General features: G+C 35.5%; 1 protein-coding gene across 3 annotated transcripts in view; it reads left to right on the top strand.

Annotated features, from left to right (window-relative positions):
* Nucleotides 1–27217, top strand: part of RTTN (rotatin) — a 180009-nt gene that overhangs the window by 69143 nt on the left and 83649 nt on the right. For all 3 annotated transcript variants that reach the window (XR_004273607.1, XM_032293725.1, XM_032293726.1), the window contains exons 26-30: nucleotides 1687–1831; nucleotides 11751–11905; nucleotides 13772–13991; nucleotides 24855–24983; nucleotides 25444–25554. Coding sequence is in view for 2 of the 3 variants with exons in the window: in XM_032293725.1 (XP_032149616.1) it covers nucleotides 1687–1831; nucleotides 11751–11905; nucleotides 13772–13991; nucleotides 24855–24983; nucleotides 25444–25554 (760 nt within the window). In the remaining variant the exon portion in view is untranslated. The remainder of the gene's footprint in view (nucleotides 1–1686; nucleotides 1832–11750; nucleotides 11906–13771; nucleotides 13992–24854; nucleotides 24984–25443; nucleotides 25555–27217) is intronic.

The raw sequence follows: 27217 nt of genomic DNA, 5'->3' as shown, positions 1-27217 counted from the left end.
ACCTGAGGTCAGGAGTTTGAGACCAGCCCGGTCAACATGGTGAAACCCTGTCTCTACGAAAAATGTAAAAAATAGCTGGGCGTAGTGGTTCGTACCTGTAATCCCAGCTGCTCAGGAGGTTGAGGCAGGAGAAGCACTTGAGCCCGGGAGGTGGAGGTTATAGTCAGCCGAGATTGTGCCATTGCACTCCAGCATGGGCAACAAGAGTGAAACTCGGTCTCAAAAAAAAAAAAAAAAAGTCCATAAATGAATAACCACTTATGGACTGTATTATTTCTTCTCTAGAGTAAAATGCCATATTCAACAAATATTATAAAAATTAAATTAAAAAAATATGCCAAAGGGATAAGACCCCGAGTTAGGAAAGAGTGTCTTGTGTCTTCAGGAGTCATTAAAAAGAGGATAGTACACTGGGATTTAAAGGATATGAGGGTGGATATAAAATGGGGTTACAGAGGTGATATTTTAATGTTAACAATGGATATCATGGAAGACTTCTTATAATCCTCATGATTGTTAAATCATAGCTCTTCTAAAGATCTGTGGTTGTTAAATTCATCTGTTGATTCCATTCTTTCAGAGTATTTTTCTAATCCCAGTTTTTATAATCTTACACTTGCTGTCCTACTCAGCTGAATGTCATTTTGGGGATGTGGGAATTTTAAATAAAAAATAATAATGAGACAAACACGACATTACTAAGAAATACAGCATTTATATATCCCTGGTGTTGGACTGCTTAGTCTCGGATTCATGTTTTAAAACTTGCTAGCTGTGTGACTCTGAAGAAACGACTTAACCATATTTTTGCTTGAGTCTTCTTGTCTTTGAAATAGAGGTACCCACTTCATACTGTTGTTGTTAAGTTTGATAAAAATCCTGCTATTAGACCATAGGCTTGCACAAGGTTGGTGCTCAATAAATGCTGCATATTATGATTAGTATTATTGTCACTCTTATTAAACATTTTGATGCAATTGCTTTAGATTTATAAAAAAAAAAAATTAGAGATAAAATTGAATCTCATTGTATCTCTTCCTGATTGCCTTTTTAAAAAACGATTTTCCAGACTGTTCCCTTTTAAATAAAAGTTTGTCTATTAATCTTTCAGCTCACTTATACCAGCTTTTTTTTTTAAAAGAAATCTCAGAAAATTGGCTGATACCCTTTAACTCCAAACTTACACAGAAATTTCATGCTAGGTCTACCTTCGGTGTTTCCCTTGCCTGTTAAAACTCTGGTAGCATCCTTGCAGGACCTTTTTTCTCTCACTTTATTACCTTATTCTATTGTAGCACTGTTTTGAAGTACTAATTCTTCTTATCAGTGGAATATGGCATTCCCATTATGAAAAAGCAAGTTTCATTGGACAGTTAGAGGAAGTATATATCTCCTTGGTATTTTTTGGTACTTTTTCTGAATTTGTTATTTTTCCTCTTCTGATACTTGTCACTTCTAGTTATTTTAGTTAGTTATTTGTCCGCATGTTTTTTCCCACTGTAAGCTCAGGTTTTTGAAGGCAGATACCCAGTTTGTTTCAACTTTGCATTTTTCAAAGCATTTAAAACAGTATCTCATAAAATAGCATCCTCACAAGACACTTGTTAAAACCACATATCCATGATAAACAGTGGTAATATGTATTTTAAAGAACTGGAAACCATGATTATTGTCTTTTCATTATAGGTTTTTACAAGTGCTTCCTGCTTCCACTGAAGATGAGAAACTGCTAATAGATATCATACATTTTTTAAATAAATTAATAAAAGAACAAAGAAAAAATTCTTCATTGGAACTTCTAAACTGGATTCTAGAATTACTTCTTAAACATGTAAGTGTTGTTAAAGAATTTGGATTTTAAATTTGAGAAGAAGCTTATTTGTAGAAATCATTAACATTATATTATGGAAAAGGATAATTTTTATATTACCTGTGCTTGGTAAAGTAGTCCTCATGTAATGAATGGCTCATAACACCATGGCTTTCCTGATATGATTGTGAATGTGTTTGTTAAAATTCGATACAAAGAATGGGACCTACAGTCTTGGTATTTAATAAAACCTGTTCTGCATATAAACTTTCTGCTTCAACTCTATTTTTTTTGTTTTTTTTTTTTTTTTTTTTTTTGTGATGGAGTCTTGCTCTGTCGCCCAGGCTGGAGTGCAATGGCACAATCTGGGTTCACTGCAACCTCTGCCACCTGAGTTCAAGCAATTCTTCTGCCTCAGTCTCCTGATTAGCTGGGATTACAGGTATATGCCACTATGCCTGGCTAATTTTTGTATTTTTAGTAGAGACAGGGTTTCACCATGTTGATCAGGCTGGTCTTGAACTCCTGACCTTGTGGTCTGCCCTCCTCAGCCTCCCAAAGTGCTGGGATTACTGCAATTGTATTTTTTTTTTTTTTTTGATACGGAGTTTCGCTCTTGTTACCCAGGCTAGAGTGCGATGGCGTGATCTTGGCTCACCGCAACCTCCGCCTCGTGGGTTCAAGCAATTCTTCTGCATCAGCCTCCTGAGTAGCTGGGACTACAGGCATGTGCCACCATGCCCAGCTAATTTTTGTATTTTTAGTAGAGATGAAGTTTCACCATGTTGACCAGGATGGTCTCGATCTCTTGACCTCATGATCTACCCGCCTTGGCCTCCCAAAGTGCTGGGATTATAGGCATGAGCCACCGCACCCGGCCTGCAATTGTATTTTTAAGTAGGGATTTCAGTTCAGGTGGCAGGAGACAGGGTGGATGTCCAGATAGGCATGTTGGGAGTTAGCTAACGAAGCCAGATGGAGGTAGGAGGGGTATAGTGATGGTGAAGTTATAAAGAATGAGTAAAACTCTCAGGCTTTCAGGGTTACTGGATTATTTACCCTTCTAGCCCCCACTACTCTCAGATTTTTAGATCTTCTAAAAATTCTAAAATTTGTCTAAATTGCTACTCTAAAAATTTTAGCTATTCAGATTTGTTATTCTGAGAAACTTGCGAAGAACCCAAGATGCCAGCTCCCTGTTGTTGGTCTCTCTGTTTATGTATTTATTTGCAAATATCATATGAATTTACTAAACTTAGCTAAGATAAACCTTTGCATAAATAAGAAAAAAACGCTAGAAAATAGGGCCTAAACTGATATAGAAGATAGTGGATCTTATAAGACAAGTATGTTTCATTACATAGTAATACATTTGCAAAACTTAGAAATAATTTTTCTGTAAAAATATGAATTGCTGTGTTGTAGAAATGCTAATTGATATGAATGTGTTTATACAAAACTTATTTTGATGTTTATTATTATCTTAGTCTGTTTTCTATTGCTTCTAACATAATATCAGAAACTGGGTAATTTATAAAAAACAAAATTTAGTTCTTACTGTTACGGAGTCTGGGAAGTCCAAGTTTGAGGGGACACATCTGGAATGAGTCTTCTTGCTAGTGGGGACTTTCTCAAGAGTCCCAAGGTGGTGCAGGGTATCATATGGTGGGAGGGCCGAGCATGCTAATGTGCTATCTCAGATTTTTCTCTTCTTACAAAGCCACTAGTTCCCCTTCCATGATAACTCTTAATCCACTAATCCAAAATGGATTAGTGCATTCATGAGGGTAGGACCTTCATGATCCAGTCACCTCTAAAGGCCCCACCTGTCAATACTGTCACTTTGGTGATTAAATTTCAACATGAATTTTGGAGGGAACGTTCAAGCCATAGTAATTATCTTTTCCTTTATTGAAGACTGGTGAAAGTTGTTTTGTTCTGGGACTGTTTTGTTCATTATTACATACCCAGCGTTTACTATAGTGCCTTGCACATGGTGAGCTCTCGATAAATACTTATTAACTCAGGAATAAGCTGTGAAGTTAATTGTAAGAAACACACATAACCTTACTTTTATAACTTAAGATAGAACAAGAATGGAAACCATGTATTATGTTCAAAGTTTACTTACATATGCAAGTACATTTATCGACTGAAGTTCTAGAATTGTAATTGCTGAGTCAAATTGTCGAGGTGTGTGTGTATTGAGTTTTTTGTGGTTTTGTAAATAGATAACTTATTTTGAATTAGATGGAGAGTTTTTCGTGTTTGGTCTTTTTGTGAATTGTCTCTTGATGTCCTTGCTAGTTTTCCTCTGCAGTTGGGTTGTTGGTCTCCTTTCATTTCTTCTTTCCTGTCATCTTTCTTTTCCTCCCTTCCCTTCTCCCTTCCCTTTCCCCTTCACTTTTTCTTTTCCTTTTTCCTCTCTCCTCCCTTTCCCTCTCCTTGGAGCATGATTTCATTCTGGTATCTGCAACTTTGACATTTTAGTGTAGAGATCTTTCACCTTTTGATTAAGTTTATTCCTAAATTTCCTAAAATCTTAAAATACTTTGGTAGCTATTTTAAATGGGATTTTTTGGGGAGGGGTAGTGTATAGAAATGCTACTGATTTTTATATATTGATTTTGTATCCTGCAACTTTATTGAATTAATTTGTCAGATAAAAGTTTTTTGGTAGAGTCTTTGGGCTTTTCTAGATTCAAGATTATATCATCAGCATAGAGGGTCAACTTAACTTGCTTTTTTTCTTTTTCTTTTTTTAATGTTTGAATCTATTTTTTTTTAACTGAAGAGAATGGAGATAAAAAAGACTGATTTTAATCCATAAATCAAAATATATCAAATTAATTTACTAGTTATCTGCATCTCCTTTTTTTTATTACTGTACTTTAAGTTCTGGGATTGTTGCATAAGTATACACTTGCCATGGTGGTTTGCTACATCCATCCCCCTATCATCTACATTAGATATTTCTCCTAATGTTAGCCCTCCCCAATCCCCCCACCCACCCCCTGCTAGCCCTCCCGTAACCCTCCTACCCCTGACAGGCTCTTATGTGTGATGTTCCACTCCCTGTGTCCATGTGTTCTCATTGTTCAACACCATTTATGAGTGAGAACATGTGGTGTTTCTGTTCTTGTGTCAGTTTGCTGAGAATGATGGTTTCCAGCTGCATCCATACCCCTGAAAAGAATGTGAAATCATCCTTTTTTATGGCTGCGTAGCGTTCCATGGTGTATATGTGCCACATTTTTTTTTTCCCATTTATTTATTTTATTGCATTTTAGGTTTTGGGTTACATGTGAAGAACATGCAAGATTGTTGCATAGGTACACACGTGGCAGTGTGATTTGCTGCCTTCCTCCCCATCACCTACATCTGGCGTCTCTCCCCTTGCTATCTCTCCCCAACTCCCCACCACGCACCGTCCCTCCCCTATTTCCCCCCAACTGACCCCAGTGTGTAGTGCTCCCCTCCCTGTGTCCATGCGTTCTCATTGTTCAATACCCGCCTATGAGTGAGAACATGCGGTGTTTGATTTTCTGCTCCTCTGTCAGTTTGCTGAGAATGATGGTTTCCAGGTTCATCCATGTCCCTACAAAGGACACAAACTCATCGTTTTTGATGGCTGCATAATATTCCATGGTGTATATGTGCCACATTTTCCCTGTCCAGTCTATCATCGATGGGCATTTGGGTTGGTTCCAGGTCTTTGCTATTGTAAACAGTGCTGCAATGAACATTCGTATGCACGTGTCCTTATAATAGAACGATTTATAATCCTTTGGATATATACCCAGTAATGGGATTGCCGTGTCAAATGGAATTTCTATTTCCAGGTCCTTGAGGAATCGCCACACTGTCTTCCACAATGGTTGAACTAATTTACACTCCCACCAACAGTGTAAAAGTGTTCCTGTTTCTCCACATCCTCTCTGGCATCTGTTGTCTCCAGATTTTTAAATGATCGCCATTCTAACTGATGTGCCACATTTTCTTTGTCCAGTCTGTCATTGATGGGCACTTGGGTTGGTTCCAAGTCTTTGCTATTGTGAACAGTGCTGCAATAAACATGTGTGCATGTCTCTTTATAATAGAATGATTTATAATCCTTTGGGTATATACCCAGTAATGGGATTGCTGGGTCAAATGGTATTTCCAGTTCTAGGTCCTTGAGAAATCCCTACACTGTCTTCTACAATGGTTGAAGTAATTTATACTCCCACCAACCTGTAAAAGCATTCCTATTTCTCCACATCCTCTCCAGCATCTATTGTCTCCAGATTTTTTAATGATCGCCATTCTAACTGGTGTGAGGTGGTATCTCAATGTGGTTTTGATTTGCATTTCTTTAATGACCGGTGATGCTGGGCTTTTTTTCATATGTTTGTTGGCGGCATAAATGTCTTCTTTTGAAAGCGTCTGTTCATATCCTTTGCCCACTTTTTGATGGGGTTGTTTGTTTTTTTTCTTGCAAATTTGTTTAAGTTCTTTATTGATTCTGGTTATTAGCCCTTAGGTAGATTGCAAAAATTTTTTCCTATTCGGTTGGTTGCCAGTTCCCTCTAATGATAGTTTCTTTTGCTATGCAGAAGCTCTTAAATTTAATTAGATCCCATTTGTCTATTTTGGCTTTTGTTGCGATTGCTTTTGGCGTTTTAGTCATGAAGTCCTTGCCTATGACTATGTCCTGAATGGTATTGCCTAGGTTTTCTTCTAGAGTTTTTATGGTGTTAGGTTTTATGTTTAAATTTTTAATCCATCTGGAGTTAATTTTTGTGTAAGGTATAAGGAAGGGGTCCAGTTTTAGCTTTTTACATATGTTCAGCTGGTTTTCCCAACACCATTTGTTAAATAGTGAATCCTTTCCCCACTGCTTGTTTTTGTCAGACTTGTCAAAGATTAGATGGTTGTAGATGTGTCGTGTTACATCTGAAGCCACTGTTCTGTTCCATTGGTCTGTATCTCTGTTTTGGTTCCAGTACTATGCTGTTTTGATTACTGTAGCTTTGCAGTATAGCTTGAAGTCAGGTAACGTGATGCCTCCAGCTTTTTTTTTTTTTTTTTTTTTTTTTTTTTCTTCTTCTTTTTTTTTAGCTTTGCAGGCTCTTTTTTGGTTCCATATGAAGTTTAAGGAGTTTTTTTCCAATTCTGTGAAGAAAGTCATTGGTAGCTTGATAGGGATAGCATTGAATCTATAAATTACTTTGGGCAGTATGGCCATTTTCATGATATTGATTCTTCCTAACCATGAGCATGGAATGTTTTTCCATCTGTTTGTGTCTTCTCTTATTTCCTTGAGCGGTGGTTTCTAGTTCTCCTTGAAGAGATCCTTCACATCCCTTGTTATTTGTATTCCTAGGTATTTTATTCTCTTTGTAGCAATTGTGAATGGGAGTTCACTCATGATTTGGCTCTCTGTTTGTCTGTTATTGGTGTATAGGAATGCTTGTGATTTTTGCACATTGATTTTTTTGTCCTGAGACTTTGCTGAAGTTGCCTGTCAGCTTAGGGAGATTTGGGGCTGAGACAGTGGGGTTTTTAAAATATACAGTCATGTCATCTGCAAACAGGGACACTTCGATGTCCTCTCTTCCTATTCGAATATGCTTTATTTCTTTTTCTTGCCTGATGACCCTAGCCAGAACTTCCAATACTACGTTGAATAGGAGTGGTGAGAGAGGGCATCCTTGTCTTGTACCAGTTTTCAAAGGGAATGCTTCCAGTTTTTGCCCATTTGATGTGATATTGGCTGTGGATATATCGTAAATAGCTTTTATTATTTTGAGATATGGTGAATGATCTTTATATTGTGCTCTTAGTTTCAGTTTGCTGGTATATACTAGAGGATTTTTATATCTATGTTTATCAGGGATATTAGCCTGTAATTTTCTTTTCTTGCAGTGCCCTTGTCTGGCTTTGGTATCAGTGGAATCCTGCCATCATAAAATGAGTTTGGAAGTATTCCTCTTCATTTGTTTTTAGAACAGTATATAGATTAGTATTAATTCTTCTTTAAACGTTTGGTAGAATTCAGCAGTGAAGCCATCAATCAGGTCTTGGGCTTTTTTTTTCTGAAAGACTTATTACTGATTTAATCTCATTGTCATCAGTCTATTCCGATTTTCTGTTTCTTCATGATTTAGTCTTGGTAGCTCTGTGTGTCTAGGATTTTTTTCCATTTGGTTGTCCAATTTGTTGGCGTGAAATTGTTCATAATTGTGTTATGATATCTTGTATTTCTGTGGTATCAGTTGTAATGTCTCCTCTTTTGTTTCTAATTTTGTCTTTTTTTTTTAATTAGACTAGCAAAAGGTTTGTCAATTTTTTTTATCTCCACAATTTCAATTCTTGCTTCTGTTGATCTTTTCTATTGTTTTTCCAGTTTCTATTTCATTTGTATCTGCCCTGATCTTCATTATTTTCTTACTTTTTACTAAGTTTTGGCTTTATTTATTCTTTTTCTAGTTCTTTGAGGTTGTTTACTTGATATCTTTCTTTTTTGTTGTAAATGTTTATTGTTATGTGTGTCCTTCTTAGACCTGCTCTGCTGCATTCCATAAATTTTGGTTGGTTTTGTGTTTATTTTTGTTTGTTCAAGACATTTTAAAATTTACCTTTTAGCTTTTTCTTTGATCCATTGTTTGTTCAGGAATGTGCCGCTTAGCTTCTATGTATATGTTACTATTCCAGAATTCCATCTTTTGTTGACTTCTAGTTTTTTATTATTATGATCAGAAATGATAGTAAATATGACTTCAATCTTGTTACATTTGTTAAGATTTGTAACACCATACATTTAAATTACTGTTAATTTTGTAGTATGTCATACATGTTGATATATATTTTATAATGTATTCATAGTTATGAAATTAAAATGAAATTCCTACAAGACTCTAAATGATTATACAATAATTTTAATGCAGTTTTGGAAAAGGATTTTTGGTACAATTACATTTACTTACTTGACTTTGTATCGTATTAAACCTTTCTTTGGAAAGCTTCTACTTTATCTCATATATTATCACCACAAGTGTTATAAATAATAATTCTTTTAAGATTGCACAAAAGTGAACTTAAGTATTCACTATCAGGAGGGTTTACTCCCTAAATATTATGCTACAAGATAAATTAATATGTGTTATAGAACTACCAACGTTTAAGATAAAGGGAACATGAAAATAGAAAATCAAGTACCTTTTAAAGTTTATCCTTTTCAGTGAGGAAAATAAGTAAGAAATGATTTAAGAAGTTTAGTAAAATAACATTTCCAAGTAAATTGTTTTGAGTGTATGGACATACATGAAAAGATATACAGTGGCTGTGGTTGCAAAAACAAAATTAGGCAGATATTAATGCCTGATTAGTCAGAAGAATGCTAAGAGGAAGTGAAAAGAAAAATCACCTAACTTTCTGAGGTAAGATTTCGGGAATTTTCTCTTGTGAAAAGTTTTTCTGTGTGTTTTATCAAGACATTCATTTATTATAAACATATTATAATTCTTAGGCAACTTATGATTTTTAAATATTTTTATAGTTAAAATTTTTTATAATCTTTTTAAATATTATATTTTGTTAGTATATAATGATCTAGAAATGCTGATTTTGAATATCTTTCTTTTCAGAATGCATTTTTGATGGAAATTCTTAATTCATAAACGTGAAGCTGTTAGTTTTTTTCTTCTTCTGTGAAGCTCTACAGAACTGTATAACATACATATTTTCCTTGGCTGACTTTCCCATAACAGGCTCATGTGCACTCAGACTGTTGAGGGCCATGCACACCCTTTCGGCATAGCTTGCCGATGGCTGTAAAATTGGATATGATGAGTGGTAACAGTGTGTGCATAAAGAAAACGAGCCATCATTATAGAAATTGTTGCCTTTTAGAGGTCAACAGTGACAAAATAATGGCTCAAGTAGTTGGTTTAAAATTAGGATTGAATACTAATGTCTAAAGACAAAAACTTCGGATATGGCTAAGCATTTGACATCTGTAAGCATCAGTGGAGACATCTTATTCTACTCTGTTGTACTTGAGAAATGGTAATTCACCTTCTATTTTAGAACTGGTGTTGCTAAGGTTCAATGAATTTCAATGTTACCATGTATGTCAAAGAGAAAAAAGATAAAAAGAGAAAAAAAAATCTCAGTAATCTTCAGGCAGAAACAAGTTATTAATAGGATGAGATTCTGTGGGAGAATCTTAATTTTATGTATACACATACTGTATCAGTATGTTGATGTATTAATAGTAGCTTCTACTTAATTTTTATCAGCATATCAGAATTAATAATTTCTGATAATGAAATTATGTTTTATCAAGATGGAGCCTACATCTTGGCATAAACAGTTTGTTCATTTCGTCAGTAGTTTTGAGAATCAGAAGGCGTGTGAGTGTGAGTCAGCTTTCGGATATTTAGGACTCAGAACACTATAGAAAATATATTTATTTTTATGACTTTACTAAAGTATGAATTTTGATTCTTTTGTTCCTGCATGAAACATAAAAGTTGCAGTTATGTCTTATGCAATTTTAATTTATCTAAAGACATACATTGCTTAAGATAAAAGAAAAAGTTAGGAAAAATACTGTTTAGATGTTAAAACACTGTAAAATAAGAGCAAAATGTCTCTACTAAATAGTTTCTAAAAGCTCTCAGTTATATTATTTATAATTGTATGTATCTCTATATGTTATAAGCAATTTAGAGGTTTCTTTACATATTTTCATTTCTTTTCCCTAAAGAGACTGCAATTAATTTTGAATTGAGTTCTCTTTAGGTGAAGGATTTTATAAGAACAGTAATTACATTTTGATTTTATCTCTTTTTGCATGTTGTTATATGCACTAGTGATGTGATACTGTGCTCAGGATGGAATATTAACTAGCTTTGGAGTAAGATACTTCTTGCTCTGCCTTTGTCTATGACTTAGACAGTTATTTAACCTCATTATAAACCTATGTTCCTATGTGTAAAGCAGGAATGAAAATGCAAATCTTCAAGTTTAGTCAAAAAGTTGAATGAAATCTTATTACCTTTTTAGCACAGTGCCTGAAACATCATAGATGATTAATAAATGTCCCATATATCTATTAATGCTTCTGATTAGTGTAACAGTTTCTCTTCTCAATATTATTAGAAATAATCCTTTTATATTTCTTTAGCTATATATATATTTTTTTTGGTTGGGAAAAGAGAAATTTTAGAAAGCCCTAGTATTTGTTTACTAGCCTATGAAGTTGTCAAAGACTATAGTAGTAATGATCACATAGCATTGGCTTGGGTGCTCTAGTTCTTTTCCCATTCTGTGTAATTGTATGTACTGGTACATTTTTTTACAGGGACAATTTGGCAATATATATCAAAAAAGATTAAAAGTATAATATTTTAATTTAGTAATTTCATTGCGGAATTCTTATATAAGGTAAAATCCAACTTGAGTACACTGTGTGTTGTTGCAGCTTAGTGAAATTACGCATCGTTGATTATCCAGGAGTTAATGTGGTAAATCCTTATTGTTGAAAAACAATCAGATATTAAACTAATGTTTTGGCAGAAATGTTGTTAATAACAGGAAGTAGGGAAAAATGGTTTCAGCAGTGAATTTTTTCACTTGATGCAGGTTTGTGAAAATGTATGGTTTTAATTCTGTTTATATTCTCAGAAACAAAAAGCGGTGTTGTATACCAATATGTAATAGTGGCAATTTCTGTGTGGCATGATTATGTGTGGTTTTGTTTTTCTCATTGTCCTTTTTCTGTTTTCTATCATAAAGATGCTTTTCTTTTGTTGAGAATGTATTAAACATCTTTTGAATTTAGAACATTTCTACTAATACAGTAAAGGCCCACACCTACTAGTTAGGTAATATAACTCATAGTTAATCTAGTTCCATTAATAAATATATTTTTTTTACAAATTTCATTTTTTAGAGTGCAAACCCACTGTTGGACCTCTTGGTTCTGACAGAGTCACAGGCACGAGAAGAGACAGATGATATCCGGACTGCTGTCAGGCAACAACTTCAGAAAGAACTGATTGCTCTTTTTGACACCTTGCTGCTCAATTTCATGGACGTTAATGACAGGTACCATTTGTAACATTGAAGGTTTAGGTGCATTGTGCATTAATATAGAACCTGATTTTTCTTTGAATTTCAAAGTTTGTACTGCTTTCAAATTAAGAAATACTTCTTTCAAATACTTAAGTAACAATCAGTTACAGTATTGTGTTTTTGCTTCAGTTGAATCTGTTACAGCCTGATTGTACATGCTTGATCTCCTTCACTACACACATGCACGCATGCACTCATATGTGTACACACACACACTGTTTTGTTCTCTAGAGTTTAATTCCTGGTCCTCTCTCAATTACCTACAAATCTACTTGAGCAGCCATACCTATGCCTATGACTTTATAATGTCTTTACACTGATGACTCTCAAATACATATCTGAAGTTATGAATTCTGTTTTTAAAAATTAAAAAATTTAAGATAAAAGTCACTATTTTAACCATTTTAAGGTGTGCTTTTGAATAGTTTTTAGTATATCCAAAATGTTGTGCAACTGTCACTACTACCTAATTCCAGAACATTATCATCAGCCCCAAAAGAAGCCTTGTATCTATGAAAAAGCCCCTCCCTATTCATGCATTCCTCTAGGCTCTGGCAACCACTAGTCTTCTTTCAATTCCTGTGGATTTGCCTATTCTGGATATATCACATAAATGGAATCAAACAATAACGTGGCCTTTTGTGCCTAGCTAGTTCACTTAGCATCATGTTTTCAAGGTCGTTGCATGTTGTAGCAAATAGCATTACTTCTTTCTATGAGTAAGCAATATTCTAGGTATAGATATGCTATGTTTTGTTTATCCATTCATCCATTGGTGGACATTTGAGCTGTTTCTACCTTTTGGCTGTTGTCAGTAGTGCTGCTGTAAACACTCATACAAATTTTTCTGTGAATATGTGTTTCAGTTCTCTTGAGTATATGACTAGGAGTGGAATTGCTGGTTCCTATGGTAGCTGTAATGGTAACTCTATGCTTAACTTTTTTAGGAAATGCCAAGCTGTTTTCCATAGCAACTAAACGGTTTTACATTCCCACCAGCAATGTATGAGTGTTTCAGTTTCTCCATATCCTCAACAACGCTTGTCATTATAACCATCCAAATGAGTGTAGACTGGTATCTTTGTGGTTTTTATTTGCATTTCCCCCATGAAAAATAATTTTGAGCATCTTTCCATGTTCTTATGGCTATTTGTGTATCTTCTTCAGAGAAATGCCTATTCAACATCTTTGCTGATTTTGAATTGAGTTGTTTGTGGTTAAGTTGTAGGGGGTCTTAATATATTCTGGATATTAATCCCTTACATGATTTGCAAATATTTTCTTCCTTTTCTGTGTTTTTTTTTTCACTCCCTCTTTTTGTCTTTTTGAAGAGATGGGGTTTCACTATGTCACCCAGGCCGCAGTGCAGCGCCACAATCTTAACTCACTGTAACCTCAAGCTCTTGGGCTTAAGAGATCCTCCTGCCTCAGCTTCCTAAGTAGCTGGAACTATAGGCATGCACCACCACACCTGGCTGATTTTTTTTTTTAATTATTATTATTGTTTTTTGGTAGAAATGAGGTCTCACCATGTTGTGTTCCCGAAGCTGGCCACAAGCAATCCTCCCACCTCAGGCTCCTGAAGTGCTGGGATTATAGATGTGAGCCACTGCCCCTGGCCCAATGTAATTGTTACTTGTGTTTTATATGATATTCTCTAGTTGGTATTATATGCTTTCCTTGAAAAGTCTCCATTTGATAGAAGATACTTTCTGCCGTTTTGTCTAGTTCATATTTTTCTATTACTATGAGTTTAAGTAACCTTTTATAGCCAGTAAGATAGCCCATTAAACCCATTATACTTCTTGGTGGCTGATTTTCCCTGTTTTGCATCCATAGGAAATGCTTGGAACTTCTTCACGTTTTTCAAACACAGCTGGCTCTGAAACTGCTCCAGTGTTTGAAAGTGACGGATGCACCTCATTTCTATGGCCTGCCATCCCTTGAGCGGACCTTACGAGGGATGGCTAACCTCACTGCATTTCTGGGATGGAGCTCACATTCTCCTCTCACAAAGCCTCTCGATATATGTGTGAAGTACTTGTCAGGTCTCCTTGAGGTAAGTAAAAATAATGGTTCCCTGATTGGTAGCTGTTTACTACTTAGTGATTGCTTTTACTTTGTGCCAGTTCACAAGTGCATTATATATTGTTGTATTCATTGTAGAATATTATGCATTATTTATATGTCATAATAGTGAAATGTTTTAGTGATTTTTATTAATAGATAAGTAAGGAAGGTCACTTTTATAAATACCCTCATTTAAAAAAAAGATAGAAACTTTTGATGCTCAAACGAAGTGTTCACCAGAGCATTTCAGATTTTGGATTTTTGGATTAGGGATGCTCAACCAAGAAGTATATGATACAGATATTTCAAAATCCAGAGAACTCCAAAATTCAGAACACTTCTGGCCCCAAGCATTTTTGTATACGGCATACTCTGTACAATGTTAAAGGATGTTTGGTTTTTCTTATTCTTCCAATTTGTGCAGTTTTGGATGCTACGGCTATGAACGTTCTTGTCTTTTGGTGAAAATGAGCATCTTTTTTGAAATATTATCTTCTGTTACTGAAATACGTAAATACAGCTAATTTTTATGCATTGATCATGTATCCAGCAATCCTTGTTTCCAATATCAAAACAAAAGCCTTTAATTTTTCACCTTTCAGTATGCTGTTTATAGTTGTTTTTGTCAGTTAAGAAAAATCAAATTGAAGAAGTTTTTTGTCATGTTTTGCTAGGAGCTTTGTTTTTTAATTCATAATTGTATATTGCTTTTTTCTGTATCTTTTAAGATACTCATATGATTTTTATATTCCTTTATTGATTGATTTAAAAATGTTAAACAACCTTGCATTTCTGGAAACATTTCAGTTAGGTTGTGATATATTATTCTTTTCATATATTAATGTATTTGGTTTCTCAATTTTTTCGAATTCTCAAGTTTTTAGAATTATTCTACCTATTTTCTTGTGTAAAAAAAGTTTGTCAAATTTTGCATCTTTTTTCTCATAAAGAGTTTGTCAAGTTTTTAACATCAAAATCGTTCAATTTTTATGACTAAAATGGGAGAGTGACAGAATTAATGGAATGAGGAGATTCTAAGAATATGACATTTTCAACCATTTTAACTCTTTTCCTTTATATAACTCTCTTTTTTTTTTTTTTTCCGAATAGCTGATTTGTATTAGTGTTATTTTGTTCTGTAATGTTAGGTAGAATTTGATGGTGAAACTATCTTGGCTTGCAGTTTTCTTTTTGGGAAGATTGTAAATTATGAAATGACTTTTTAAGTAGATCTAAAATCATTCAGAATTTCTTTTTGTATATGTCAGCCTTAGTAAAGTTATGTTTTTGTAGAATTTTAAAACTTTTATCTAAATTTTCAAATTTATTACTATAAAATTATTCATTAAATCATCTTACTTTTTAAATGTCTGCTGAATCTGTATTGAAGTTTCCTTTCATTCCAGGCATTAATTATTCCTTTCTCAATTTTTCTTGATTGATCTCCCTAATAGAATGAACCTTTGGCTTTGTTGTTCCCTTCTCTTTAATATTTTTCTCCTGTTTTATTTCTTCCAATATGTATTATCTCCTTCTACTTTTGGTTTAGTTTATAGCTCTTTTTCTAACATTTTAAGGTAGAGTCTGACTTCATTGATTTTTTTTTTTAAGGCTTTCTCAAATGTACATTTTTAGCTCTAATCCTCTAGGCATGGCCTTATGCCATGTTTTCATCATCATTTAAGTTAAAATATTTTTATCATGATACAATAAATATAACAGTGATATGGTTGTACATAGTTTTATGAGAACAGCTTCACCACAGTGGCCTGACAATTTTGCACATCTGCACTTGGGCCATATACACAAGGCTTAACCACAGCTCATCTAAACCTTGGTAGTACTTCCTGTGATCCTTCTGGAACATGAGAACACGAAAGGCTTATGAGCAGCTGACTATACAAGGTTGATTCTCATTTACTTTACTGACTATTAGGAAGTCAGTTAGGAACCTGTTTCTTATTGGTTCCTGGGTCCTGATGAGGGCCGGGCTTTCTACCTTCCTCTCCTTGGGGCATAGCTGCAGGTTATAAAACTGCTTCACTGCAACATGGCACAGGCTTCTCAGCAACACAGTGACCTGTCATCTGTGTTATAGTCATCTGGTCCCTTTGTTTCAGTGTCAGCCTATGCAAGGGACACCAGGAGCTGTCACCTTTGACTGTTCTTGCTTTTGCTGTTTATGTAGGTAATAAAGTGTCAGAATAAAAAAATTACTCACTGTTTTCTTACTGGACAAATCTGTCAACCTTGTTTTGATTGTTAACTATGTTAGGACCTCAAGAATGACTCTTGTAGGAGGCACTGTAGAGTTAGATTTAGAAAGATAAGTGGATTAACATAGTGATAGGCATTCTAGATATGGAATTTTCTGATCAAATTGTATCTCTAACCACCTATTTTTTTTCATGCCATGGGGACCTTCTTGCCATCATACACTCTCTATTTACTGCCAAATTATTTTTCAGAAACATGAATCTTTTAATCCAAACCTCTTTTTTTAAAGAGCATAAGATGCAATTTTGCATTTTGAGTTTTATCTCCATTGTAGTTTTTTCCCATGTCTCTGAATTTTCAGTTATATCTGACTGTTTTTCCAAAATAAAAATGCATTTTAAAAAGATGACTTCCTTCACGTAGTTTTCTCTTTTAGGAGTGTCAATCTCTAAAAAAATTTAAGATCTAACTTATTTACTTACTTTCTGTTAGTAAGCCTTTTCTTATTCTTCCAAAGTTGGATACTTAGCTAATATTATTTGGCCTTTCCTGCAGGTTATATACCTGTAACAATTTATATATGTGGCTGTTATGTAATATATTTTTATTTATTTTACTTTATTTTTTTGAGACAGAATCTTATTCTGATGCTTAGACTGGAGTACAGTGGCACAATCATAGCTCACTACAGCCTCCCTCCTGGTCTCAAGTGATCTTCCCGCCTTAGTCTCCCAAGTAGCTGGGACCACAGGTGTGCACCACTACACCTGGCTGATTTTTTGATTTTTTTTTTTTTTGTAGAGATGGGGTCTCGCTGTGTTGTCCAGGCTTGTCTTGAATTCTTGGGCTCAAACAATCCTCCCACTTTGGCCTCCCAAAGTGCTGCTATTACAGGCATGAGCCACTGTACCTGGACTTTTATTTTGTTTTCTGCATCGCTGTAGTAGACTGTGAGCTTGTAAGTATCATCTTTGGGCTCTTTCTACTATCCCATGGCTACTTCATTGACCTAGCACCATGGTTTTCATGTAGTGATTAGTGAATCAATTAATATATATGCTACATAATACGTATATATTATATATAGTATTTTAAGTACAGTTTGAAAAACATTTTGGAAATGTGACATAAATGATTATAAAAATATGTGTTTTATTTTTGTATTTTCATTAATACAAATGATTTAAGTAATGTGTATGTATTCAGTAGTAAATCATACTTTGTCTGGTTCTATCGAGATTTTTTTTTCCAAAAGCACATTTTGTTTTTAAAGACAGATTTAAAGATTATAAGTACTCTTTGGTGTACTATAAAATTTAATATGAAATTTACTGGAGTACCTTTAATAAAATAAATTTATTTTTATTTTGTTGTTTTGTTGTTGTTGTTGTTGAGACTTAGTCTCCCTCTGTTGCCAGGCCGGAGTTCAGTGGTGCGATCTGGGCTTACTGCAACCTCCACCTCCTGAGTTCAAGTGACTCTGCTGCCTCAGCCTCCCCAGAAGCTGGGACTACAGGCTCCTGCCACTATGCCCAGCTAATTTTTTTGTATTTTTAGTAGAGATGGGGTTTCACCATGTTGGCCAGGCTGGTCTCAAACTGCTGGCCTCATGATTTGCCCACCTCGGCCTCCCAAAGTGCTGGGATTACAGGAAATTTCATTTTTTAAGTATAAATATTGAAAGGCTCAACTGTCAGTATACTAATTAGTTAATTTATTCTGTCTGTGATCAGAAATGTATGAATTTTTAAAAGCATGTATATTAAAGAGTTAATCATAATATTTCTAGGAAGTCAGCTCCTCTAGTGCATTTAAAATATAATTCAGTTAGTCTAGCTAGTGGCCTTTCTATCTCATTAAGTTTTTCAAAAAAACAACTCCTGGATCCAGTGACCTTTTGAATGCTTTTTTATGTCTTGATTTCTTTCAGTTCAGCTCTGATTTTGGTAATTTCTTGTCTTCTGCTAGCTTTAGTGTTGATTTGTTCTTCTCTAAATCTTTCAGTTTTGATGTTAAGTCATTAATTTGAGATCTTTCTAACTTTTTGATGTAGGCATTTTATGCTATGAATTTCCCTCTTAAACTGCCTTATCTGTTTCCCCAAGTTTCTGATGTGTTGTAACATTGTTCTCATGAGTTTACCTATGTAACAAACATTCACATGTACCCCTGAACCTAAAAGTTTAAAAATTAAAAAAAAATATATAATTCAACATACCAGTACCTAGTTTATAGCATTTTTTGAAATGTGATTTATAAATACTCTATTTATAAACTTTTTATAGAGTGTGTCTATAAAGTGAGTTTTAGCTGTTTGAAATCAGGTATAGGTGAGGACCTGCCATAGCAGTAACTAAAGAAGAAGTGAAGTATTACCTCATTTATGTTTAGAAACTTTCAGAAGTCCTTTGTTTTTAAATTATGTATAAAGACTTTAGGTCACGCCTTCAGATCAGAAATTAAAATGAACCGTTTATGGTATTGGAGAACAAAAGGGCTTAGTTCTAGGTAAGAAGTGTAGGCAAAAAGGCAATAACCCATTCTATGTTCAGTTGTCTTTGAGGTAATAAAAATTAGTAACAGTTTATTAGCTATAGGAGACACAAAATGCACAGTCCCTGTTATGTAATGTTTAGCAGTTATGAAAAATATGATTAGCAAATCTTTGGTTTAAAAAGGAGTTCATTTCATGCTTCATAAAACATCTTAAGAAGAAAATCTTTATGTTTTTAAATGACAGAAAAATATTACGAAGAAATTTGTCACTTTTGTTAGAAATTATAACAGGGTAACATGTAATCTTGGGTGGGTCTGCTTAGTTTATTAATTATATAAACAGGTATCCCTGTTGTACTAAAATGAATAAATTCATTTTTTTTTTTTTTTTTGAGACAGAGTTTCACTCTTTTGCTCAGGGTGGAATGCAGTGGCATGATCTTGGCTCACGGCATCCTCTTTAAGTGATTCTCCTGCCTCAGCCTCTTGAGTAGCTGGGATTGCAGGTGCCCACCACCATGCCCAGCTAATTTTTTAATTTTTAGTAGAGACAGGGTTTCACCATGTTGGCCAGGCTAGTCTTAAACTCCTGACATTATGGCCTGCCCGCCTCTGCCTCCCGAAGGATTACAGGAGTGCTGGGATTATAGGACTGAGCCACCAAGCCTGGCCAAATTCTTCTTTTAAAGAATAAAGTAAGGCTTATGGGAGTGGATTTTGAAACAAAGTCATTGTTGGTCCAAATGATTTGCTGCATAGTTTCTTAGTAATTAAAGCTGGTTTTCTTTTTGGAAGGGAGCCGTATTTCTAATAAAAGATTAGTTTGTTTCTGCACAGTGAAATTTGAATTTGAGGATTTGCTTTTTGTAGATGTGAAATGAGACTTTAAGCATGATGAACTATGATAGGTGAATAAACTATGATAGTTAAATCTTTAAATCAGATACATGATGTATAATTCCAGAGGTCTGACAGAATTACTAAATTAAAAGGAAATATCGTCAAAGTTCTTGGCTTCTCAATTATAAGCTAGAATTAAAAATCATTACACAGATCACAGATGTTAGATATCTCCAGCGATGACCTAGAGGAAGATAATAGGACCTGATCATTTAGATATTTTATTTTTAACATAGTCACTTAAAATTTTAAGTTTTTGACCTGGGGGAAGGGGTGGCTGTGGGTGCAGCTTCAGCAGACTTAAACATTCTTGCCTGTTGGCTCTGAGGAGAACTGTGGATCTCCCAGCAGAGCGCTTGAGCTCTGCTAAGGGATAGACTGTCTACTCAAGTGGATTCCTGATTTCCATGCCTCCTGACTTGGAGACACCTCCCAGCAGGGGTTGACAGATACCTTATACAGGAGAGCTCTGGCTGGCATCTGGTGGGGGTGCCCCTCTGGGATGAAGCTTCCAGAGCAAGGAACAGGCAGCAATCTTTGCTGTTCTGCAGCCTCTGCTGGTGATATCCAGGTAAACAGGGTCTGGAGTGGACCTCCAGCCAATTCCAGCAGACCTGCAGCAGAGGGGCCAGACTATTAAAAGGAAAATTAACAAACAGAAAGGAGTAGCATGAACATCAACAAAAAGGACACCGACACAAAAACCCCATCTGAAGGTCACCAACATCAAAGACCAAAGGTAGTTCAATCCATGAAGATGAGGAAAAACCAGCGCAAAAAGGAGAAAATTCCCCAAACCAGAATGCCTCTTCTTCAAAGGATCACCACTCCTCACCAGGATCGCAACTCCTCACCAGCAAGGGGGCAAAACTGGACAGAGAATGAGTTTGACGAATTGACAGAAGTAGGCTTCAGAAGGTGGGTAATAATAAACTTCTCCAAGCTAAAGCTGCATGTTCTAACCCAATGGAAGGCAGCTAAGAACCTTGAAGGAAGGCTAGATGAATTGCTAACTAGAATAACTGGTTTAGAGAAGAATATAAATGACCTGATGGAGCTGAAAAACACAGCATGAGAACTTTGTCAAGCATACACAAGTAACAATAGCTGAATCAATGAATTGGAAAAAAGGATATCAGAGATTGAAGATCAACTTATTGAAATAAAGCATGAAAGACAAGATTAGAGAAAAAAGAATGAGAAGGAACAAACAAAGCCTCCAAGAAATATGGGATTATATGAAAAGACCAAACCTATGTTTGATTGGTGTACCTTAAAGTGATGGGAAAATGAAAGCAAGTTGGAAAACACACTTCAGGATATTATCTAGGAGAACTTCCCTAACTGAGCAAGACAGGCTAACATTCAAATTCAGGAAATACAGAGAACACCACAAATATACTCCTCCAGAAGAGCAACCCCAAGATACATAATCATCAGATTCACCAAGGTTGAAATGAAGGAAAAAATGTTAAGAGCAGCCACAGAGAAAGGTCTGGTTATGCACAAAGGGAAGCCCATCAGACTAACAGCACATCTCTCTGCAGAGACTTTACAAGCCAGAAGAGATTGGGGGCCAATATTCAACATTCTTAAAGAAAAGAATTTTCAACTCACAATTTCATATCCAGCCAAACTAAGCTTTATAAGCAAAGGAGAATTTAAATCCTCTGCAGACAAGCAAATGCTGAGAGATTTTGTCACCACCAGGCTTGCCTTACAAGAGCTTTTAAACGAAGCACTAAATATGGAAAGGAACAGCTAGTACCAGCCACTGCAAAAACATACCAAATTGTAAAGACCATCAACACTACAAAGAAACTGTACCAACTAATGGGCAAAATAAGCCACTAGCGTCATAATGACAGGATCAGAATTACACAGAACAATATTAACCTTAAATATAAATGGGCTAAATTCCCCAATTAAAAGACACAGATGGCAAATTGGAAAGTCAAGACCCATTGGTGTGCTGTATTCAGGAGACCCATCTGATGTGCAAAGACACATATAGGCTCAAAATAAAGGGATGTAGGAAGTTTTACCAAGCAGACGGAAAGAAAAAAGAAAAAACAAAAAAACAGGGGTTGTAATCCTAGTCTCTGATAAAACAGGCTTTAAACCAACAAAGATCAAAAGAGACAAAGAAGGGCATTACATAGTGGTAAAGGGATTAATGCAAGAAGAAGAGCAAACTATTCTAAATATATATGCACCCAATACAGGAGCACTCAGATTCATAAGCCCAGTTCTTAGAGACCTACAAAGATACTTAGACTCCCACACAATAATAGTGGGAGACTTTAACACCCCATTGTCAATATTAGATCAATGAGACAGAAAATTAACAAGGATATTCAGGACTTTAACTGAGCTCTGGACCAAGCAAACCTAATTCAGGTAGACGTCTATAGAACTCTCCACCCCAAATCAACAGAATATACATTCTTTTCAGCACCACATTGCACTTATTCTAAAATTGACCACATAATTGGAAGTAAAACATTCCTCAGCAAATGCAAAAGAGCAGAAATCATAACAAACAGTCTCACAGACCACAGTGCAATCAAACTAAAATCAGGAATAAGAAACTCACTCAAAACTGCACAACTACATGGAAACTGAACAACCTGCTCCTGCATGACTACTGGGTAAATAATGAAATTAAGGCAGAAATCAACAAGTTCTTTGAAACCAGTGAGAACAAAGACACAATGTACCAGAATCTCTGGAACATGGCAAAAGCAGTGTTTAGTGGTAAATCTATAGCACTAAATGCCCACAGGAGAAAGTGGGAAAGATCTAAAATTGACACCCTAACTTCACAATTAAAACAGGTAATATTCACTATCTATAAAGAACTGAAACAAATGTATAAGAAAACCCCCCCCAAAAAAATGGGTGAAGTATATGAACAGACACTTCTCAAAAGAAGACATTTATGCAGCCAACAAACATATGAAAAACGCTTGTCATCACTGATCATTAGAGAAATGCAAATGAAAACCGCAATGAGATACCATCTCATGCCAGTCAGAATGGCAATTATTAAAAAGTCAGGAAACAACAGATGCTGGAGAGGATGTGGAGAAATAGGAACACTCTTACACTGTTGGTGGGAGTGTAAATTAGTTCAACCATTGTGGAAGACAGTGTGGCAATTCCTCAAGGATCTAGAAATAGAAATACCATTTGACCCAGCAATCCCATTACTGAGCATATAGCCATAGGATTACAAATCATTCTGTTATAAAGACACATACACATGTATATTTATTATGGCACTGTTCACAATAGCAAAGACTTGGAACCAACCCAAATACCCATCAATGATAGACTCAATAAAGAAAATGTGGCACATGTACACCATGGAATACTATGCAGTCATAAACAAGGATGGGTTCATGTCCTTTACAGGGACATGGAAGAATCTGGAAACCATCATTCTTAGCAAACTAACATAGGAACAGAAAACCAAATACCACATGTTCTTACTCATAAGTGGGAGTTGAACAATGAGAATATATGGACACTGGGAGGGGAACATCACACACCGGGGCCTGTCAGGGCGTGGGGGCCTAGGGGAGAGATAGCATTAGGAGAAATACCTAATGTCGATGACGGTTTGTTGGGGGCAGCAAACCACTATGGCATGTATATACCTATGTAACAAACCTGCCCATTCTGCACATGTATTCCAGAACGTAAAGCATAATAAAAAATTTAAAATTGAAATTATGAGAAATTTCAGACATAATGTAGAAAGAATAGTAGAATATAGCCCATGTAGGTATCGTCCACAGTTGTTAACCCCTGGCCAATCTCGTTTTATTTTTCAGACATTATTTTATTTTATTCTGAGTCTCACTCTTCCACCGAGGGTGTAATACAGTGGCTCAATCTTGGCTCACTGCAACCTCAGCCTCCTGGGGTTCAAGTGATTATCTTGCCTCAGCCTCCTGAGTAGCTGGGATTATAGGCATGTGCCACCATGCCCAGCTAAGTTTTATATTTTTAGTAGGGTAGGAGTTTTACCATGTTTGGCAGGTTTGTATCGGACTCCTAACATCAAGTGATTCACCCACCTTGGCCTCCCAAAGGGCTAGGATTACAGGTGTGAGCAACTGTGCCTCGGATGTCATTTTAATTTGTTTGTTTTATGCAAATTCTAATTCAGGTCAAATTTCTCAAAGTATCTACCAATTAGATGCTTTTATTAACATGATTTATGCTGTCTTTAAAATATACATATAACGTACTTTGCTGCATGAGTTGGAAAAATAAAAAAACCCAAAAGATAGATTGAGACAAAATGGCTTACATTGAAGGATTCCATGCTGAATAAAAGCATTGAGACCTTGGGTGGGTGAATTGAAATACTCTTTTCTGTTAATGCAGATGATAAGTACTTTTGATTGTTTCGACTTAACAACAAATCTTTCCTTTAAAATGTGTTGGCTACATATAGTTAGCATGGGAGAGAAAAAAGTTGAGAACCAGTGATGTAAATAAGCATATACTAAAATATGCAATAAAAATCTAAGATCACTCATGAGTAAGGAAATGCCTATTTACATTTAAACCATAATTCAAGAAAATCTGACATAACTCTGGTAATGAGTTTTATAGTGCTAGCAATTTCTATGTATATTTTTCAACTAATTATTTATAGACTCTTAAAGGATGCCATAACGTTTAAAACATGTAAACATATTCTAAGTTACAACTGTGTATTAGGAGGGCACCACACATCTTTTTTACAAACTTTAAATGGAAAAATACTGAAAATAAGAATTTTTGTTTTAATTTTGAAAAATTACAAGATCTCACTCTGTAACCCAGGCCAAGTGTGGTGGTAAAGTCATAGGTTACCGCAAGCTGCAGTTCCCAGGCTCAAGTGATCCTCCCTCCTCAGTTCTCCCAGTAGCTGGGACTACAGATGTGCACTGGCATGCCTGGCTAATTTTTTTTTTTTTAAGTAGAGACTGGATCTTGCTATGTTATGCAAGCTGAAGAATATTTCCTTTTAATAGTGGTAAAATACCTGTAACATAAAATTTATCATCTTAATCATTTTGAAGTATAATGAATACTTAAAAATACTAATGAACTAAGAAAATTATAACTTTATAAGGTTAGGATTCAATTCACCCAAGTCAGTAGACAGTTATATATTTATTTATCTTTATATACCAGTAAGAATAAAGCCACCATGAAATTGTTTACATTTGTTTTTCAGGTCATTACTTCCTTTTATGTGGAGCGTGGAGGAAATGCTATGTCCTTCATGGGAAAAGGTGTTACAAAGAGCACAATTCTTTGCTTGCTTCACTTATCCCATGAGATGATGGCCCAGGCTGGGAGCTTGGTGAGTGCATTAAAGCGGTCTGTCTTCTGAACAGTTAGTTGAAAAGGAATGTGCTGTGTCCAACACATTTCAAGCACATGAACTTGCTACATTAAAATGTCTCTTTTGACTTTTCTTTTTAGGAAACAAGAATGATTTTTGACTAGGATGTTTCTTAGAAGTTGTATATTAACAAATCTGAATTTTATTTGAAATTGATTAAAATCTACATCACTGAAAAACTACCTTTTGTCTAAATCATGGGAAAAATAGCTTCTGTCAAAAATATTGTTATGTTTAATTTTTTAAAGAGAAATAGATTTTTGTTTGTTTGCCTTGTTTTGGCTAAATCATGGGATTAAAACCGGGTCTAAAATACATTTTTATGTTCTTTCATTAAAAATTCAGAATTGTTTTAACCTTCCTGCATTTTATTTTTAGAAACTTATGTAAAGTATTTGTTTCCCCTTTTTCCCAGTAGGAGTGGATGTCACTTTGGTTCTTACCTTTGGGTAGTCATAGTGAAGAACATATTCCTACTCAACAGGGATTGGCTTGGTTGATTCCATTATGGGTTGATCGGGACCCAGAGGTCAGTGTGAAGGAGAATCAAGTTTATTGTGTTTAGATTAAAAACAAATGATACAAACCATAAATATATGTATATATATAACATTTTAGTGACTCTACCTTATATTTTATTTAAGCCCTGATTTAGCTTAGGCTGCCATAACAAAACACCATAGACTGGGTGGCTTAGACAACAAAAACTTCTTTTCTCATAGAAGTTTTGGAAGCTGAAAGCCCAAGATCAGGGTGCCAACATAGTCAAGTTCTGGTGAGGGCTCTTCTTTTGGCTTGTAGATGGCTGCCTTCTTGCTGTATATTCACGTGGCCTTTCCTTGGTCCATGCATGTGGGGCAAGGGAGGGAGGGTGGTATAGAAACAGATTTGTCCCTTTTTTTTTTTATTATAAGGTTGCCAGTCTTACCGAGATAGTACTGTTCCCTTATGACCTCATTTAACCTTAATTATCTCCTAGAAGAGCCCTATTTTCAAATGTAATCACTCAAGCATAAAGGCTTCAACATATGAGTTTTGGAGGGATGCCATTCAGTTCATAGTTTTCCACCCCTGGACCCCTTAACTTCATGTTCTTTTTCCATGCAAAATGCTTTTATTCTCCCTTAACAACCTCAAAAATCTTAACTTATTCCAAAATCAACTGTAAAGTCTAAATTCCAAAATCTCATCTAAATAGCATCTAAGCCACATATGGATAAGTCTCTAGACATAAACCCTCCTGAGACAGAATTCTTCTCCAGGTGTGAACCTGTGAAACCATACAAGTTATGTGCTTCCAAAAGATGATGGTAGGATAGACATTCCCATTCCAAAAGGGAGAAACAGGAAAAAAGGAAGAAGTGTTGGATCCCAGGCAAGTCCAAAGCCTCGCAAAGCAAATTCCATTAGGTCTTAATGCTCAAGGATAATGTTCTTTGGCTCAGTGCTGTGCCTTACAGGCCCACCAGGGTGACAGCATCTAGATGGCTCTATGGGGTGACCTCATCCCTTTGAGCCTCTTCAAGAGCCCTGCCCATAAAGGTATCTTCAAGGGCAGCCTTGTCCCTGAAGCACTGGACAGGGTCATCATCCTGGCCCACTGAAATCAGAGAGGTACTTAAAACCAGGAGGAAAAGCCATCCCCCAGTCCTGTGGTGGGAGGGCAGCCTGGTGATCTCTAAATCATTTTTTGGGTCACTCTTAACCTCTCATTGAAGAATACAGTAGTCCTCCCTTATCAGAGGTTTCATTTTCCAAAAGCAGCCTGAAGATCAGTAGTAGCCTAACACTCCCTCACAATGCCTACATCATTCACCTCACCTCTTCTCTTTATGGAAGCGTTGTATCATCTCACATCATTACAAGAAGGCTGAGTGCAATACAATAAAATATTTTGAGAGAGAGACCACGATCGTATATTTTATATTACAGCATGTTGATACTACTGTCATAACTTATTTTTAGTTATTGTTGCTAATCTCTTACTGTGCTAATTTGTAAACTTTATCATAGATATGTATGTGTAGGAAAAAAAAAAAACAGTAGTTACAGGGCTCAGCACTATCTGTGGTTTCAGGCATCCACTGGAGCTCTTGGAATGTATTTCCCATGGATAAGCCAGGGACCACTGTAGCACATATTTGCTTATAGATTCCAGGAAGTCCAACAGCTTTCCTTCATTCTATGCATCT

The sequence above is a fragment of the Sapajus apella genome, unplaced genomic scaffold (genome assembly GCF_009761245.1).
Source record: "Sapajus apella isolate SASKATOON/1434 unplaced genomic scaffold, GSC_monkey_1.0 scaffold30, whole genome shotgun sequence".
Lineage (NCBI taxonomy): Eukaryota > Metazoa > Chordata > Mammalia > Primates > Cebidae > Sapajus > Sapajus apella.
The sequence above is the reverse complement of the archived record's forward strand: the minus strand, read 5'-3'. Positions and strand labels throughout refer to the sequence as shown.